Source organism: Physeter macrocephalus, chromosome 16, assembly GCF_002837175.3.
Source record: "Physeter macrocephalus isolate SW-GA chromosome 16, ASM283717v5, whole genome shotgun sequence".
NCBI lineage: Eukaryota > Metazoa > Chordata > Mammalia > Artiodactyla > Physeteridae > Physeter > Physeter macrocephalus.
The window spans coordinates 20669173-20686545 of NC_041229.1; the positions used below are offsets into that span (position 1 = coordinate 20669173).

The 17373-nt window shown below is 38.7% G+C and overlaps 1 protein-coding gene across 1 annotated transcript in view; it reads right to left on the bottom strand.

Annotated features, from left to right (window-relative positions):
• The window catches only part of POU2AF2 (POU class 2 homeobox associating factor 2), a 35268-nt gene extending 20672 nt beyond the window's left edge, over positions 1–14596 (bottom strand). Inside the window, exons 1-2 of the mRNA XM_028501218.1 lie at positions 14587–14596; positions 6778–6887 (exon numbers count right to left, since the gene is read on the bottom strand). Coding sequence (XP_028357019.1) covers positions 6778–6887; positions 14587–14596 — 120 coding nt within the window. The remainder of the gene's footprint in view (positions 1–6777; positions 6888–14586) is intronic.
• Between the last annotated feature and the right edge of the window lie 2777 nt (positions 14597–17373).

The window sequence follows — 17373 nt, forward strand, 5'->3', positions numbered from 1 at the left end:
GCCGGAGACTCTGGGCATGGAGGGGAGTGTCTGGGAGACCTCAGCAGGCAAGACTAGAACTAACTTTTGAAAGTCATGTACCAGGCCAGGCCTCCTGACTTTCTCTTCACTTCTCCACCCTATAGACCAAGTGGGTCAACCTACTGCTCATCACAGACAGAGTCTCTCCTCTCCCTCTGGACCGTCACCCCCTCCTCGTGTTCTGTTTGGACTCTACCCCTCCTCACTACTCATCTGAGTTATCATCTTCCTTCCAAACTTAGCTCAAGGCTCACCCTCCTCCAAGAAGTCTTCTTCCATCTACCCTGTCCACGCCTTGCTCTCCCCCTTTCAACCTCCATCTTATTCACTGATGGTCACTATTATGCGTTTGGCACTTGGAAACCAAAGCCATCTTTTAATATTTAATCACTTATTTCATGTATAGTTCTTTCTCCCACAGCTGGACTGTACATTTCTTCAGCTCAGTGAATTTCTTACATCACTTGAATTCTAATGTTCCTTCATTGCAGTATTTAATAGCACTAGCATTGATTGAACACATACCATGTGCAAAGCTCTTGACATATTAAATCTAACCCTGCAATGCACGTATTATTATCTTCCTCTGACACCAAGATTAAAGTACTGCAACAGTTATCATACAGTTGACAAATGGCAGAGCTGGGTAGTGCATTCAGGTCATCTTGATCCAGAGCCCATACTCTTCATCATGCTATGCTGCCTGTGCCTTAGATGAGAAAATTCTGTGAACCTAAGTGCTGAAGATTCCCAGATGACAGAGTGATCTGAAACTTCAGCTCAAGGATGCTGCAGCTTGAATATGAGCTAGTTCTCAGAGATTCAGATCTACTTCAAATCTCACACCAGTGAGATGTGAACATTTGAAATATGAATAATAAAGAAGATAAGGGGATGGGATAAACTTTTTAAAGTTTGAGTATTAAAATTGAATACTGAAATGAGAGGAATCAAACTGTACTTTTATTGACAAGGACCCTGAGGCCCAGAGAGGAGAAAGGAATTGCCAGAGACCACTGATAACCAGAAGGAGGGGGTTCAAACAGACTGAGGTGGCAGCAATATCCCTTTTGGTGCAGAAGAGAAGTCTCCGATGTGTTTACCAAAGTTTCAGGGAAATCAAAAGAACTTTGAGATGCTGTAATATACAGTTTCCAATTGCCTATTTTCATTTTTTAATACTTCACGAGAACTCCAAATGCAAATCAAAGATATGGACATCATGTTTACACTCGGTGGTAACTGAAATGCGCATGTGATTGGTGCCACAAAACAGCAGCTGGTTATAGAACAAAACAAATCTCTAACTAGCAGTCCTGATGGAAAGACAGACAGTTGTTACAGATGGAGCTGGACAATGCGCATCTGTTCTACAGTCAGAGTTCACTGACCTCTCAAGGAAGATCAAACACTTTCATATAATTGATGCCATAAACGAACTCTATGGCTTCCATTCACCTTCTGTTCTTCCAGTTTTTTCCATCAGTATGTACTACTGTCATGCTTCTTTCTGTGCTTACAATGTTTTACTTCCAAAAATAATTAGGAAAGATTAACCAAGACACCTAGCTTACAGTATGGCTTTAAGGTTAGTATAAAAAGAATCATGCCGAGCGGAAATAGTTAGATTTTGGTCTGTGTATGTATATTATGTATAATTCAAGACTCATGTGATCCAAATATATTTCCCACTTGGGATATTGCTCCTCAACATTTCCATCTGTTCAGATCTTCTAAGAACAACCAGAAATCGTCACTTGTTTTTCCTCATATTTATGTAGGATATTAACTTAAAATCACTTTCATATCTATTTCCTTATTGTTCCTCACTATAGCATTTTGATGAATGAGCAGAGCAGAATAGCTATGAGGGTGTCCATAAACCAGTAAAATCGATTAAATATCAGACCCTGATTGCTAAGCCCATTCTTAGTTCCCCCCATATTGCACTGAACTCCCCCATTCCACTACTCAATTTTAACTCCAAATTTGGGTTACTGAGCTCTATTTCCTACTTAGCAAGTTTAGAATTTTTTCCCTCATGCAGCTGTTTTATATTCAATGATTTTAAATGAATGTTTATGATAGCTTGGGAAAAATTTGATTAGAAAGTTCAATAGCCTGCAAATTGTTCATTGAATTTCAAAACAAAATGAAAAATTGTGGCTATTAGGCCTACTGCCTATTCTTCTTTTTAATTTTACTATAGATAACTGAGAGCTCACTGAATTTTGTGATATTATTTAAAATTTTCAATGATCGGTTTTTATGGAATGTCATTGAAATAGTGTAATTGAAAACAATGCAACATAAACTTACATCAAAAGTCTAAATACATATCTTTTGGTACCAGATGTTGGTGAGTGGCTCGTATTTTTAATGATCTGGTCGATAGTATAGTAAAGAATAACCCAGAAAAATTTGAAAAAGAAAGAGGAAACGATTATTTTAAAAGATATCCATGATAATAGTTGTGAAACCACAGGATTGTGGCTAAGATGCACACAGTGGTTTTAAGTCCAGTATTTGGTGAAAGTTTCTTTTGATGCAAGGGATTTTTTTTCCCCTTCGATTCCTACTGCAAAAATGTGAAAAGCACTTCATGGTATCGAAAACAGATGTTCATGAGAGAAACTGTGGTAAAGATGAGTCAACATAACCCATGTAAACTTATTCAAGTGCTGTCATAAAGAACAGAGCAGCCATTTGGGCATCAGATAGACACTTCCTAGAGAGTACTTATCTGGGGGATGTAGTTTTCATAATAACTGCGTATTATGAAATACACAGTTATTATGAAAATACACAGCTGCTGGAAAAAACTACCACAACCTGGGTGGCTTAAAAAGACCAAAATTTATTCTTTCTCTCACCAGGGGCCTCGAGGGGAGAGTCCACTCTGCCTCTTCCAGCTTTGGTGGCTGCCTGCCTGCCTGCCTTCCTTGATATGTGATATCTGCCTCCCTGGTCACGTGGCCTCTTCCTGTTTTGCGTGTCTCTCAAAACTCCTTCTTATATATGTGGCACATATATACAATGGAATATTACTCAGCCATAAAAAGAAACAAAATTGAGTTATTTGTAGTGAGGTAGATGGACCTAGAGTCTGTCATACAGAGTGAAGTGAGTCAGAAAGAGAAAAACAAATACTGTATGCTAACACATATATACACTACCCAATATATAATAGATAGCTAGTGAGAATCAGCCGCATAGCACACGGAGATCAGCTTGATGCTTCGTGACCATTTAGAGGGGTGGGATAGGGAGGGTGGGAGGGAGATGCAAGAGGGAGGAGATATGGGGATATATGTATATGTATAGCTGATTCACTTTGTTATAAAGCAGAAACTAACACACCATTGTAAAGCAATTATACTCCAATAAGGATATTAAAAAAAACCCACAAAAACAAAAACAAAAAAACCACAATTCTTCCACATTAAAAAAAAAAAAAAGACTACACGGGATTGCATTTAAGGATCACCTCTTCCAGGGTAAGTGGAAGATCCACCTAAGATCCTTAACTTAATCACATATTTTGCCATTTAAGTCGACATTCACATGTTTCAGGGATTTGATGTAGCATCTTCAGGGGTCCAGTTTTTGGTTTAGGGCAATATTTATGGTAAAACAGTGTGGTAGGGCCTCCAATCTCCTCAAGTTATCCTTTGACTGGTTATTACCCATGTTATCAGTAGCAAATTTTGAACACGTCTAAGGATGGCTTTCCTATCTAAACTTACCCAAGATATCAGACTCATTGTCACCTAGTGAACTGGGATGAAAAAGGGTAGGGTGTGTCATTATTCTTCACACCATTAGAGCCCTGTAAGTTCTGCCAGTAGTGTGATTCTCCATGATTCCTGCTCATTGAGTTGTGTTTGCCACAGGGACAGAAAAAGTCCTTGAGAGTCAGTGATTAATTAATACGATGTCTTTCCTGGGATTTTCTAGAATAGTGGTTGAGATGAAAGAAGTAGACAGTAAAATCAATTCATAGAGATACCTAAAGTCCAAATAGCCATGTAATGGGACTATATGCATTTAATTACCTAAATTTAAAAGGTCTTTGAAATGAGGATGAGAGTAAGATACTAGCAATGAGACACTGAGTAATATGTGAGAACAGGAAGTTAGGGCTGAGTTCATACTGCCTGTGTACCTGATGTCTGAGAAGAGCAACCATAGTTAGAGCTGGTTTGCACCTCTCCAGTCCTTTCTATATGATGATATTTTCTTATGCCTTCATTTCCTTTGTTTGCATGTGCTGTGGTCTGAATGTTTGTGTCCTCCCCAAATTGACGTTGAAATCCTAAGGCCCCATGTGATTGTATTAGGAGGTGGGGCCTTTGGGAGGCAATTGGGTCATGAGGGTGGAACCCTCATGAATGGGATTAGTGACTTTATAAAAGGGCTCTAGAGAGCTCCCTATGTCCTCTCATCATGTGAGGATACAATGAGAATTCTGCAACCCAGAAAAGGGCCTTCACAAGAACCTGACCATGTTGGCAGCCTGAACTTGGACATCAAGCCCCCAGAACTGTGAGAAATAAATGTATGCTGTTTATAAACTACCCTGTCTGTGGTATTTTGTGATGACAGCTCAAACAGACGAAGACAGCATGAATCAGAAATGATTCTACTCCAGTCCACATTGATCTTTCCCTTTAGAAGGGATATGGAATTGGCAGTCAGAAGACCTGCCACTTGCTAACTGCAACTTGCAAACAATCCCTTCCCTTCTTTTGTTGTCAACTTTTTCATCTGTAAGATGGAGAACGATGTCAACATCAATCTCATAGGAGTAGTGTGTCTATCGAATGAGATAACACACAGGAAGTGCACTTTAAACTGTGCTTATGTAAATAGTATTCCAATCTTCATAACACATGGCTATGCTGCCTGGTCTTTTGTCTTCAGCATTCAGTGTAGTGCTTGGTTATATGGTCTCGTATTTTTTAAATGTATAAGTGTTTTCCTTTCCACCAGGTTATTTGTTGTTTAATGGCACAGACCATGTATCACATGTTTCCTGTACCCACTTTTGTATAACATTTGCAGTGTCACTGGGCCAGTACCAATAGCTCAGCAACTTCTCATCTGGGTAGAGATAAGAACCTTGGTTATGTGTGGGGTTTTGACAGTTGCTCTTTGCTCTGTGGTAAAGTTCTCATATTATGATGTGCAAAGAAATCTCCCAAGGAGCTTGTTAAGAATGACTATTCCCTGGCCCCAGACCAATAACTCTATGTTAGTAGACATGGAACAGGGACCAGGAATTTGCATTTTAAAATTAAATCAAATAATATGACTTATTGTTAATTATGTTTGTAGTGTTATATCTTTTAAAAAGTAAAAGCATCAAAAAATAGAGAAAAGACACTCTTCGATAGTCACAGAGCTTAAGTAAGAAATCATGTTAGGTAATTTTTAAATAAAAAATATATTTCCATCCACCATTTGGATAGGTGCCTCTTTGTCTTGTTATGTAATTCCATCTGGCACAGTGTCCTATCACTGTATGTGTGTATGGATGACTTTGCCGAGGAGGGAATTATAGCCTCACATGGGGCAGATAGACTATCTGTTCCTTGACTATGAAGTTATCCTCATTGCGTCTCTTGTCTTCCCAACTGACAGTATGCCTGGAACTTTTGCAAGTTTCACAATTCTAGCTATAGTAGTGGCCAAGCAATCCATGTTACATCCATGCTGCTATGGTTCACTTAGAGTAGACTGAATTCTCTGTCTCTTTCTTTTTTCCTCTCTCTCTTTCTCTCAAGAGACTAGATTTTTATGGATGATTTTAACTCACATTCCAGATGATTCTGAAGAAGGATGAGGTGAAACATGGCACTAGGAGCAGACAAGGAGCCAATTATTCAGATTTCTCTTTATCAACTAAGCTCCATTTGTTGAACTAGAAGAGAGGAGGTGGTTTGAAAGAAAGGAAGCCAAAAAAATGTGCAAATAAAGGATGTGCTTGGATGGGAGGAAATTGAATCTGGAGTTGGTTCATTTGAAACAAGTCCCAGAAGTTTGACTTTGGAGCAGTGTTGAATATGGTGCTGACGTTCTGGGCGGCAGAAGACTGGATGAAGCAGTTCCCGCTGTGTACCAGTCCCTGTGCTCGGTGCTGTATGTGGTCACTTCCTTTATTCCTGGTCATCTGCTCTCGTGTCTTGCCCCCAGCAATGCAGGTGAGTAATTATATACACAACTTGATAGCCAACTGCTATTTCCATTCAAGAATCATTATTGGAGATTTGGGTATAACTACTTAAACATTTTAGGTATAGAGCGGAGCTGTTTATAAAGACAAGGATGTCAGATAGAGATTTTAGACTTAAGACAACTCCTACTAAGATTTTTAAATCTGATTTTGCATGTTACAGAGAAGATGTTTAGAAGTTGTCTCTATCAGATTTAGAATAACATGTGGATGAAAGTCAGCGTTATTCCCACCAGCTGAGCCTTTGGTAGTTCATGACTGGCAGAAATGAAAAAGTCAGGACTCATCATCATTTCATATCCACTAGCTGAAGTAGCCAGCCAATAAGTTCACAGAGCTCTTGGAATACTTGCTTATAGATTAATTAAATAGTGTGTGCCAGTTAAAGGGGGGCTTTTCTGTGGAGAATATCAGACTCAAGGGTGAGAGATTGGTGAGAAGATAAAGGGAGAGGGGAGATAATTAACCTTAATAGGACTTAAACCCCCAAAGACTTCAGAATGTATTCAACTGAGACTTACATTAAATCTTGAGTTACTTGTCTGCTTGGATCGTTTTTCTGCCAGTAGATCTTTGACTGTGTGCTTCACTCTCACGCCTTGATACACTCGTTTGCTGTAGTCTCCTGGGACTTAAGCAAATGGAATAGTAACAATCAAATGTGGATACTATAAGTAGGTTAACCTGTCCAGGGATAATATTGTGATGCTATTTTCTCATTAGAATGATAGACTTGAATTTGAAGTGGCTTCAACACAGGTCATTTGGTCCTATCTCCTGGTCCTTGACAGAAACTGATCCAAGCTAAGTGAAAGAAACACTATTCCATCTTTTAAGTATTAGCCACTGACTTGGGAAAATCAGAATTTCTCAGTCCTATTTTCTTCATCTGTAAAATGGGTATAATAATCTCTCTGAAACTGACTGCAGAGTTATATAAGATATGCATATGAAAATGTTGTGAAAAGTACCAAGTTAAATACAAAATTCCTGTACAAAATGAAGGAGAGAAAAAAAACTAGGTTCCAAGACAATTTATTATTCAATTCAAATAAAGCCACATGCAACCTGATTTCAGCAAAACAAAGTTATTTGACTGATCCTTTGGGTCTTATTTTGACAGGATTTGGTCTATAAATCTTTTAATTAAAGAGGCTTAAGTATCTCTTTCAAATCAGCCTCAAATTTAAAGCTAAATGGTCTTAATGTTTGTTCCAAAGGAATCTAAGTGTTGCTCTTAGAATTGTGTGTGATGCCTTATTTTTTGGGAAAAGCCTGAGGCTACATTTATTCATCGATAATTTATTGAGAATTTTTTATGTGTCAGGCATTGTGTCAGAGCTGGGAATACAAAAGAACATGCCATCTAGTGGAGGAGAGAAATATTTTAAAATAATTATAATGCAAATGTGTAAAGTACAACAAAAAGTATGCCTGAATAGAATACTCAGAAAAACACAGAACAGGGTGGGGAAGGAGTTAGGGAAGGCAATGTGATAGCGGAGGTAAGTGGTGTGTATGATGGTAAATGGGTAAGAACATTCCAGGTATAGAGGGCAGCATGGGTAAAGTTCTGGAGGTAAGAACAGAAGGAGGGAGAAAACTGAGCCTGGGGAAAGGAAATGATCAGGGTGCAGTCATGAAGTTTCTTTTAGGCGAAGGAGTTTGGACTTCATCCTGTGTGCAGTGACCCATTGGAGGCATGGTAGCAGTGTGGTTAGATTTGCATTTTAGACAGACTTTTCTAGCAGCTGTATGAGGGTGGATTTAGATTTAAGAATCACAAAGCCACAGGGAGAACAGTCAGGAGGATTCTAGGATAATTCAGGCAAGAGATAGTGGGGTCTGAGTTGTGGTTGATAGGAGGGCAAGAAGAGGACAGATTTGGAAATTATTTAGACGTAGGAGGGAAAGGAGAGGGAAGATTCAAGGCTGATTCTCAGGCTTCCACCATGGGATTGGTCTGGGTATATAAGTTTCAGAGGCATCATAATGCTGATAGTAAGGAAACCAGGAAAAAGAATGAACTCTCTTGGAATGTTTGAAAGGTAGAGTCATAACAATGGCACTCACGGAAAACTTATGCATCTGGCATATTGGGATAAATAGACCAGGCTACTCTCAACAGCTGAGATCAATATCCTGGGAACTCCTACAATGTTGATTCCTGACACACAGGTTGGGAAGCTCTGGACTAGATGGTTAAAGACAGAAGCCTGGGGAACATCCACATTTGAAGGGTTGTCTGAGGAGAAGGAGAGAATCCTAATGAAGAAGAAATGGTTGGAGAAGAACCAGAGAAAAACACGGGAATGAGGCATCACAGAATTCAAGGGAAGGGATTTCAAGAAAGAAGGAAAAAGAGTGAGATACAGCAGAATTGTTCAGGAAGATAAGGACAGCAAAGTATCCATTGCTTTCAATTCAGTGGTTGGTGTTGTCTTAGCAAGAGCAATTTTGGAAGCATTATCTAGAAGCCAGGTGATAACGTCAAGGGCAGAGGTGGAGACAAGGAAGGAGACTATTTCTTCTTGAAGTTTGAATGAGGAAGGGAAGCAAGAGATTGGATGATCATTGGAGACAATTACAGGGACAAGGAGAGGTTTGCTTATGTTTTTACATCTATTTAATGAATTCGTGGATAGGAGATATTTGAGGATATTTGAACAGGAAGAGGGAGGGACTGAAGATTTAGGGAAGAGGGAGAAAATGATGAAAGGAGATCTTGAAGAGGGAGAGAGAAATTCGGGTCAAGGACACAAGTTGGCTCTCAACCTTTGAGCCCGGAATAAAGAAGGGCAGGGGAGGGGTGGTGGCCCGGTGGTATGGTCAGTGACTAAGACATCTCTAGTGCCCTTTCCAGCAGCCTGGAGTAGGAGAGTGACTCAGGCACTAAAGCTCAGAACAAGGCAGGAGTCAAAGCCAGACAGAAAAGTCCAAGTGAGAATACACACCAGTGATCCTCAGAGTGTGAATCTTGGGCCAGGAACACTAGCATCGGCTAGGAATGTGTTAAAAATGCAGATTTTCAGGTCCTGCTCCAGAAGTATTGAATCAGAAACTTTAGGGGTGGGCCCAGCAATTGTGTTTTAACAATCCCTTTAGGTGATTCTGATGTTCTCTGAAGTTTGAGAACCAAAGATATACATAAGAGTAGGGACTTTATAAGTTTCCTGTGGAAGTGGGGGCCAACTCTAACCTAGGCCTTCCTAGCTGGCTGATTGATGGTGGGTGTGGACTTAGGTCTGAGAAGGAGATTGGGTTGGACGTTGAAGAGGTCCAGTTGCCCAGTCCCAAAGGTTGATCCTTTGTGTGTTTGCAGACAGTCTTGGTTTCACTTTCTCCAAAGGGCTTTTTAATTGGTGGTTTCAATTTGAATTATCCATTTATGGTTTATGTGTATGCCAAAAGCCTAGAGGAAATATACCTATTCTAAATAAGTTTAACAAATAACCATATGGTGACTAATGGATAAAGTTCATGAGATGGCAAATAAGCAGATCAAAACTTCTGAAGTTTTGCCATAAAACAATCAGTCTTATGTACCAGTTGGCACTGACTCTAGTGCAAAATGTGGGGCTATATGCCACAGGGGATGCAAAATAAGTTTAGAACATATAACAGATGTCCTTAAAGACATCTTCTTTTAGTGAGAGAAATAAGACATTCACATGTGAAGGATTAAGGTAGGGGGAAGAGTATACTTTGGTTTGTTGATGAAAATTTTGTGGGAAGGGATGGGATTTAGTCTGGATTCAGACAGATGTGGATAGGTTAGGAGGAGGGGGAAAGGCCTTGTAGACTTTAGGCATGGCATGAGCAAAAGCAGAGGTCAGAAAGAGCAAGGCATGTGTAGGAAGGGAAAGGAATGAGGGTAATTGGAGTTAATGGATTTAAATGCCATCAATATATAGATGAAGTTCAGATGGATATCCCTAGACCAGACCTGCCCTGGACTTTAGACTTGGATGTCCATCTTCACTTCGATGTCTAGTAGACACTTCAAACTCCACATGTCCAAATCTGAACTCTGTCCTTCCCTCTATATTTGCTTTTCTGAAACCTTCTTATTAGTCGATGGCAACTCCATCCTTCTGGTTGCCCAGTCCCAAAGCTATAAAGTCATTCTTAGTTCCTCTCTTTTCTCTCATATTTCACAACCCATCCTTTAGGAGTTCCTGATGGTGCCACCTATAAAACAGAACCAGAATCTGCTGACTTTTCTCCAGCTCCACTGCTGATATCCAGGTAAAACCGACTGTCATCTCTCATGTAGATACTGCAGTAGCCTTCCAACTGATCTCTTTGCTTCCACTCTTCCCCCATCCCCAGTGTATCTCAACATAGCAGTCAAAGTGATTCTTTCGAAAAGAAAGTCCAATTGCCTCACTCCTCTTCTCAAAACCGTACAATGGCTCCCCATTTAACTCAGGGTAAAAGCCAAGGTCCTTACAATGGTCCTACATAACCTTGTTCCACGACACCTCTGATCTCATCTCATAACACTCTATTGTACTCCAGCCAGTTTCTGAAATGCATCAACCACACCACTTCTGCCTTAGGACTTTGCATTGGCTGTCCACTCTATCTGGAATATTCTTCCTCCGGTTATCCACATGACTAAATGCCCTTGTCTCCTTCAAAATTTGGCTCAAAAATCATTTTCTCAATGAGAACATATTTAAAGTTACACCTTCCCATAAAACATCTCTATTCCCCTTTACCCTATTCTACTTTTTCTTTCTACGTAGTACTTGTCATGTTATAATGTCCTATATAATTTCCTTATTTATTAAGTTTATTGTTTATTGTCTGTTTCTTCCTTGCTAGAATGTAAGTTCCACGAGGGTAGGGATCTTTGCTTGTTTTTACTCACTGAAACATCTTAAGTGTCAATGCCTAGAACAGTGTCTGGCACTTAGTAGGCCTGCAGTAAATATTTGCTGAAAGTATCCTTTTTTTTGATTGAGAATAATGGAAATGTTGAAGGTCTTGAAAACCAGGCTGTAAAAATTTATACTTTATGTTGTAGGTGATGGAAACCACTAATCTCTTTGACCAGGGCTATATTATGACTTTTCATATTTAGGAAGATTTGGAATTTTTTGGAAGATTAATCTGAGGGCACATCTTAGGATGGGTTGAGGATGAGGAAGCAGAGAGTATGGAAAATGATAAAACAGTGGGAAGCTAACCAGAAACATTGGAAATGACAAGGGAAGGGCAGATTTAAGGAATCTTAAAGGTCTCTTTCAAAAGAACACAAACACACACACACAATAAAAAAGACTACCATGATTAAGAAGAGAAATCAAGGAGGCAGGGAAGAGGGTTGGTTTTCATGTGGAAAGAAGAGTTCAGTTTTGAATATGCTGACTTTGAGGTTGTGGTGGCTTAATCAAATGAAATCATCCTATAGATAGACAAGAACTTTGACCAGCATTAGAACTGTACATCTAATAAACATCTATAAAACTATGATAACTAGAGCTATGGAAATAAAGTTCTCCAAGGAAGACTTTGTAGCAGAAAGGAGTAGAAACCTTGGGAAAAGGCTATAGTTCTGATGCCCAGGGAAAGTAAGGGGCCAGGGAAGGTCAGGGCAGAAGTGGGGAGGAGGGGGCAGAGATGTAGGTATGTGACACAGCAGAGTGGTAGCAACAGGGAAATGAAGGAAAGAAGGAGTGTAGAGAAAGAGGAATAATGGTGGAGGGGGAAAGGCCTTGAAGACATTAGGCATGGAGAAAGAGGTGGTGTCAAGTATCCGGCACCTAGTAGGTGCTCAGTAAATACTTGTGGGGTAAAGAAAGTGCCTTAGAGAATTTGAGGAAAATGAAGACATAGAAATACCATAGGGTTTGGAAAACTGGAGATCTTTAGAATGTGGGAGAGAGCAGTTTCATAAGAGGTGGGGAAGAAACCCTTTATCTGGGGCTTCAGCATGGGTGGTAAGAAAACAGGGACAATGGAGATAAACCAGGCTCTGAAGTAGATACAAAAAAGCAAATGCATTTTACACAGCATATAAGGTGGATTAAAATAATTTTAACTAAGAGATGGAACCTAGTAAAAATTTTTTAAACTATTACCTGGATTATTCTTCCTATTTTTGGGAATTCTGAAAGTTCCTTAACCTACCCTATCCTCCTTTTTTAAAGAGGAGTGATATTTAGAGTTTAAAAATGTTGCTAGTATTCCTACTTCCAAATGTATTTCCCCTTGTGCACTGTGTCTATTTAAAGAATCCACACCTGCATAAATGAGGAGATGCTTAATAGTTTTTATACAAATACCCTAGATACAAACTTGCATTCAGATCACTTGTTGAGAAAACAAAGACGTGTTTCCAGAGAGAAAGCACAAGCAAATTTATTAATAAGAATCCATTTATCCTTTTGAATTTGGGAAAAAAATTCATGCTGTCATATCGTGACTGTGTACACGCAGCAAACTGTCTCAGTCATGCCCTCTCCACATTCCTGTTCACTTTGAAGAAGAATTTGGCCCACAGTAGATTTAATGATGCTGTTGTTTTAATGTTGTTTCTGAAAATTACATCTTTTCTCCATCAAATCAAACTCATACATTCTGAAATTGGCTATTTAAAATGTAGGTGATTCCTCAACTGTTTTTAGTTATGAAATATCAAATATATTTATGACATTTGAAGCACCTTAGTTTACTACTTTTGATGACAGTCTCTGTAATACATTTTCTTGCTTTTAAATTCTTTAGAGTCTCTGAGCAGGTGCTTGTTACATAAGGTAAGGGAATAAAGAGACAGTTTGAAACAAACAAACAAAAATCCCATAACTTTAGAAAACAATTCATATTTTGAGTTACGTCATTAGACAATGGGAAAATTAAGATAATAGATGATGTCTCTCTGAATTGTGGTCCCTCATGGATGAAATACAGGCACACTCTCACTTAAGAAAGAGCAGAATAAACATCCTGGATTATTGGTGAACGGCATCCACGTTTGTTCCATTTCTCTGCCCGTCAGGGAAGTGCCAAGAATGAGGTCCTGGACAGGCCAGTGGCAATGCAGTGCTTTGGCCCACCGTCTGGCTCAGGTGCCAGCCGTGAGGCTGTAGGTACCCCTCTCCTTACCCCACAAATCCAGCTCAGCCTGTCTTGCCGAGGCTGAGAACCCTCTCCCCAAGAGGAGGCAGAGCCCCACGTAGGAGTATAGTGCTTGATCTATGCCCACTAGATGCTCAGCATTTGTGGTTCCACTTTTGATCTGGGGAGATGATATTACTAGTTTTATTATGCGAAGCCTCTAGGAGAATACAAGGAAAGACAAGTTCAGCAATTAATCTTGAAATGTTCAATATATTAATATATACTACTTAGGAAATTTTACATTGGAAATAAAGACTGAAACTTTTAAAGAAGTGGGGCTAAATTAGTTAACATGTGAGGATTTTCTAGCAGTTTGGTTTACCCATACCATAGGCATCCACAAGCCCCTCCCAATAGCCACCCCCCTCTTTCACTTTTTAAGCCTCAGAGCTGGATCCAAAAACTTAGCACTTCTGTCAATAACTAGTTCCATACTGCAGAAGATAGATGCTCTTATGGCTCTTTTTATCTTTGAGGAGCTGTGGTGTTTTAAAAAATATTAATTTTTCTTTCAAGCAAATTTACAAAGTGTTTAAAGAATATTTCTTCTATCATCACTTATTAACATTAAAAATGCTAACTTTTAAATCTAAAATTTGTTCCTGAAAGGGGTTTACTCTATGTTGTCACTAACATTTGTATCCTCAATGAACACACTGAGAAAGATCTATATATAGTTTGAATTCATGAAATAACAGCCCTTCCTTACCGTGTGTATGTGGAAAGTCCTTCATCCTTAATCTTAAAAGCAAGATGCATGAATAAAAGATATTTCAATTTGTAAATCAATGTGGATTCTTCTCCTGCATTTTCTTTATGATTGAGGACTTACTAGAAGTTGTTACCTTTAACACAAAATTTGGCTACACTGGAAAAGAATACTTTAATATCCAAGTTCTCGTTTTATAAAAATAATGTTCAATAGAATTGATCTTTCAGAAAACGTACCTCCATGAACTTGAAACAGCAAAATAAATCCAACAATTAATAATTAAATGCAACAGAATTATGAAAATGTTACCAAGAGTTCAAAGCTGTTGGTCTCTGGTCTGTGTTTTTATACTTTTACTGTATATGTTCTAGCTGGAGTTAGGGATATTTCTTCTTGTCCTTTGCTTTATGTTATGCATTTGTGATGTTAAAAATAAACATTAGGATTATTAAAGCTTTAAAAAAGTTTTAAATAATTGATATTGACTCACCACTTTCCATTCTGGATGGTTCTGGTGAATTTCCTTCTTAATGGCAAAGTAGGATTTCTGGTGAATGGTGTATTTTGCTTGATCCTCCTGGAAAGGTCAGCCTGATCCTGATGGGAAAGCCTTCTATACACGGTAGTGATGCTTCTGAAATGACTTGCTTTAGATTTGATTAAATGCAAATCCTTTTGTGTCTGTTTCTCTACAATTTGCATCCTCAACGTAGATTATATATGAAGGTACTTTTTTCCTCCCCAAGAGGATTTTTAGTCAGTAACAATGAGTTTCCATTGGGAACAAACTCTCTTGAACGTTTATTATGGAAACAAGGAATCCATTATTTGCTTTATGAATAGCAGTGGCATTTTCTATCCTTTTAATATAGAGTTAGGTTTTAAAAAATAGTATGTATGAAAAAGCCATATTTCCCAGTAGGAAATATAGCTACTATGCTGTTAATACTGTAATTATGAGTACACGATTTTTAAAAGCTAGGCTATCTTTCAGATAAAGATAGAATTCAGAAAGGTTTTTTATTTAGGGATAAAAATCAAAATGAATGTCACTTTAATACAATAGGATATCCTTTTTATTGTATATAAACATCTATATATGATCTATAGCAGAGGTTCCTAAACCTGGCAGTACATCAAAATCACCAGTGGAGCTTGTTAAAAATAACTTTGCCCAGCCCCCAGCCAATTCTAATTCAGAATCTTTTGAAGTAGAGGCCCAGATAGCTATATTTTAAAACAAACTTTATGATTTTTTAAGAAAAGGGTCTTTTTTGATGCACAATCAGTGTGAACTCCTTTAGATCATAATTTAAAGAAACCAAATTTGAGGTACTTTCTGATATTTCCATCATTTATCTTAACCCACTATTGCTGCTTAAGCTAATTTTGGTTTTGTCTCCCAGTCTTTTTTTTTTTTTAACATCTTTATTGGAGTATAATTGCTTTACAGTGGTGTGCTCCGAGTCTTTTAAATTATTTATTTATTTATTTATTTTTGGTTGTGTTGGGTCTCCGATGCTGTGCATGAGCTTTCTCTAGTTGCTTCAAGTGGGGGCTACTCTTCGTTGCGGTGCACGGGCTTCTCATTGCGGTGGCTTCTCTTGTTGCAGAGCATGGGCTCTAGGTGCGTGGGCTTCAGTAGTTGTGGTATATGGGCTTAATTGCTCCACGGCACGTGGGAACTTCCTGGACGAGGGATGGAACACCAGTCCCCCACACTGGCAGGCAGATTCTTTTTTTTTTTATACAATTTTTAAAGGTTATACTCCATTTACATATATTACAAAATATTTACTTTATTCCCCATTTTTTTTTTTTTGCTGTTAGTAAGATTTTTTTTTAACATCTTTATTGGAGTATAATTGCTTCACAATGGTGTGTTAGTTTCTGCTTCATAACAAAGTGAGTCAGCTATACATATACATATATAACCATATCCCTTCCCTCTTGCGTCTCCCTCCCTCCCACCCTCCCTATCCCACCCCCCTCTAGGTGGTCACAAAGCACCAAGCTGATCTCCCTGTGCTATGCGGCTGCTTCCCACTAGCCATCGGTTTTACATTTGGTAGTGTATATATGTACATGCCACTCTCTCACTTTGTCCCAGCTTACCCTTCCCCCTCCCCATGTCCTCGAGTCCATTCTCTAGTAGATCTGAGTCTTTATTCCTGTCCTGACCCTAGGTTCTTCATGACAATGTTTTTTCCCCTTAGATTCCATGAATATGTGTTAACATACGGTATGTGTTTTTCTCTTTCAGACTTACTTAACTCTGTGTGACAGACTCTAGGTCCATTCACCACACTACAAATAACTCAATTTCGTTTCTTTTTATGGCCAAGTAATATTCCATTGTATATATGTGCCACATCTTCTTTACTGATTCATCTGTCAATGGACACTTAGGTTGCGTCCATGTCCTGGTTATTGTAAATAGAGCTGCAATGAACTTTGAGGTACATGACTCATTTTGAATTATGGTTTTCTCAGGGAATATGCCCAGTAGTGGCATTGCTGGGTCGTATTGTAGTTCTATTTTTAGTTTTTTAAGGAACCTTCAAACTGATCTCCATAGTGGCTGTATCAACTTACATTACTACCAACAGAGCAAGAGGATTCCCTTTTCTCCACACCCTCTCCAGCATTTACTGTTTGTAGATTTTTTGATGGTGGCCATTCTGACTGGTGGGAGGTGATATCATTGTAGTTTTGATTTGCATTTCTCTAATGATTAATGATGTCGAGCATTCTTTCATGTGTTTGTTGGCAATCTGTATATCTTCCTTGGAGAAATACCTATTTAGGTCTTCTGCCCATTTTTGGATTGGTTTGTTTGTTTTTTTGATATTGAGCTGCATGAGCTGCTTGTAAATTTGAAAATTAATCCTTTGTCAGTTGCTTCATTAGCAAATATTTTCTCCCATTATGAGGGTGGTCTTTTCATCTTCTTTATGGTTTCCTTTGCTGTGCAAAAGCTCTTAAGTTTCATGAGGTCCCATTTGTTTATTTTCGTTTTTATTTCCATTTCTCTAGGATGTGGGTCAAAAAGGATCTTGCTGTGATGTATGTCATAGAGTGTTCTGCCTATGTTTTCCTCTAAGAGTTTTATATTGTCTGGCCTTACATTTAGGTCTTTAATCCATTTTGAGTTTATTTTTGTGTATGGTGTTAGGGAGTGTTCTAATTTCATTCTTTTACATGTAGCTGTCCAGTTTCCCCAGCACCACTTATTGAAGAGGCTGTCTTTTCTCCATTGTATAATCTTGCCTCCTTT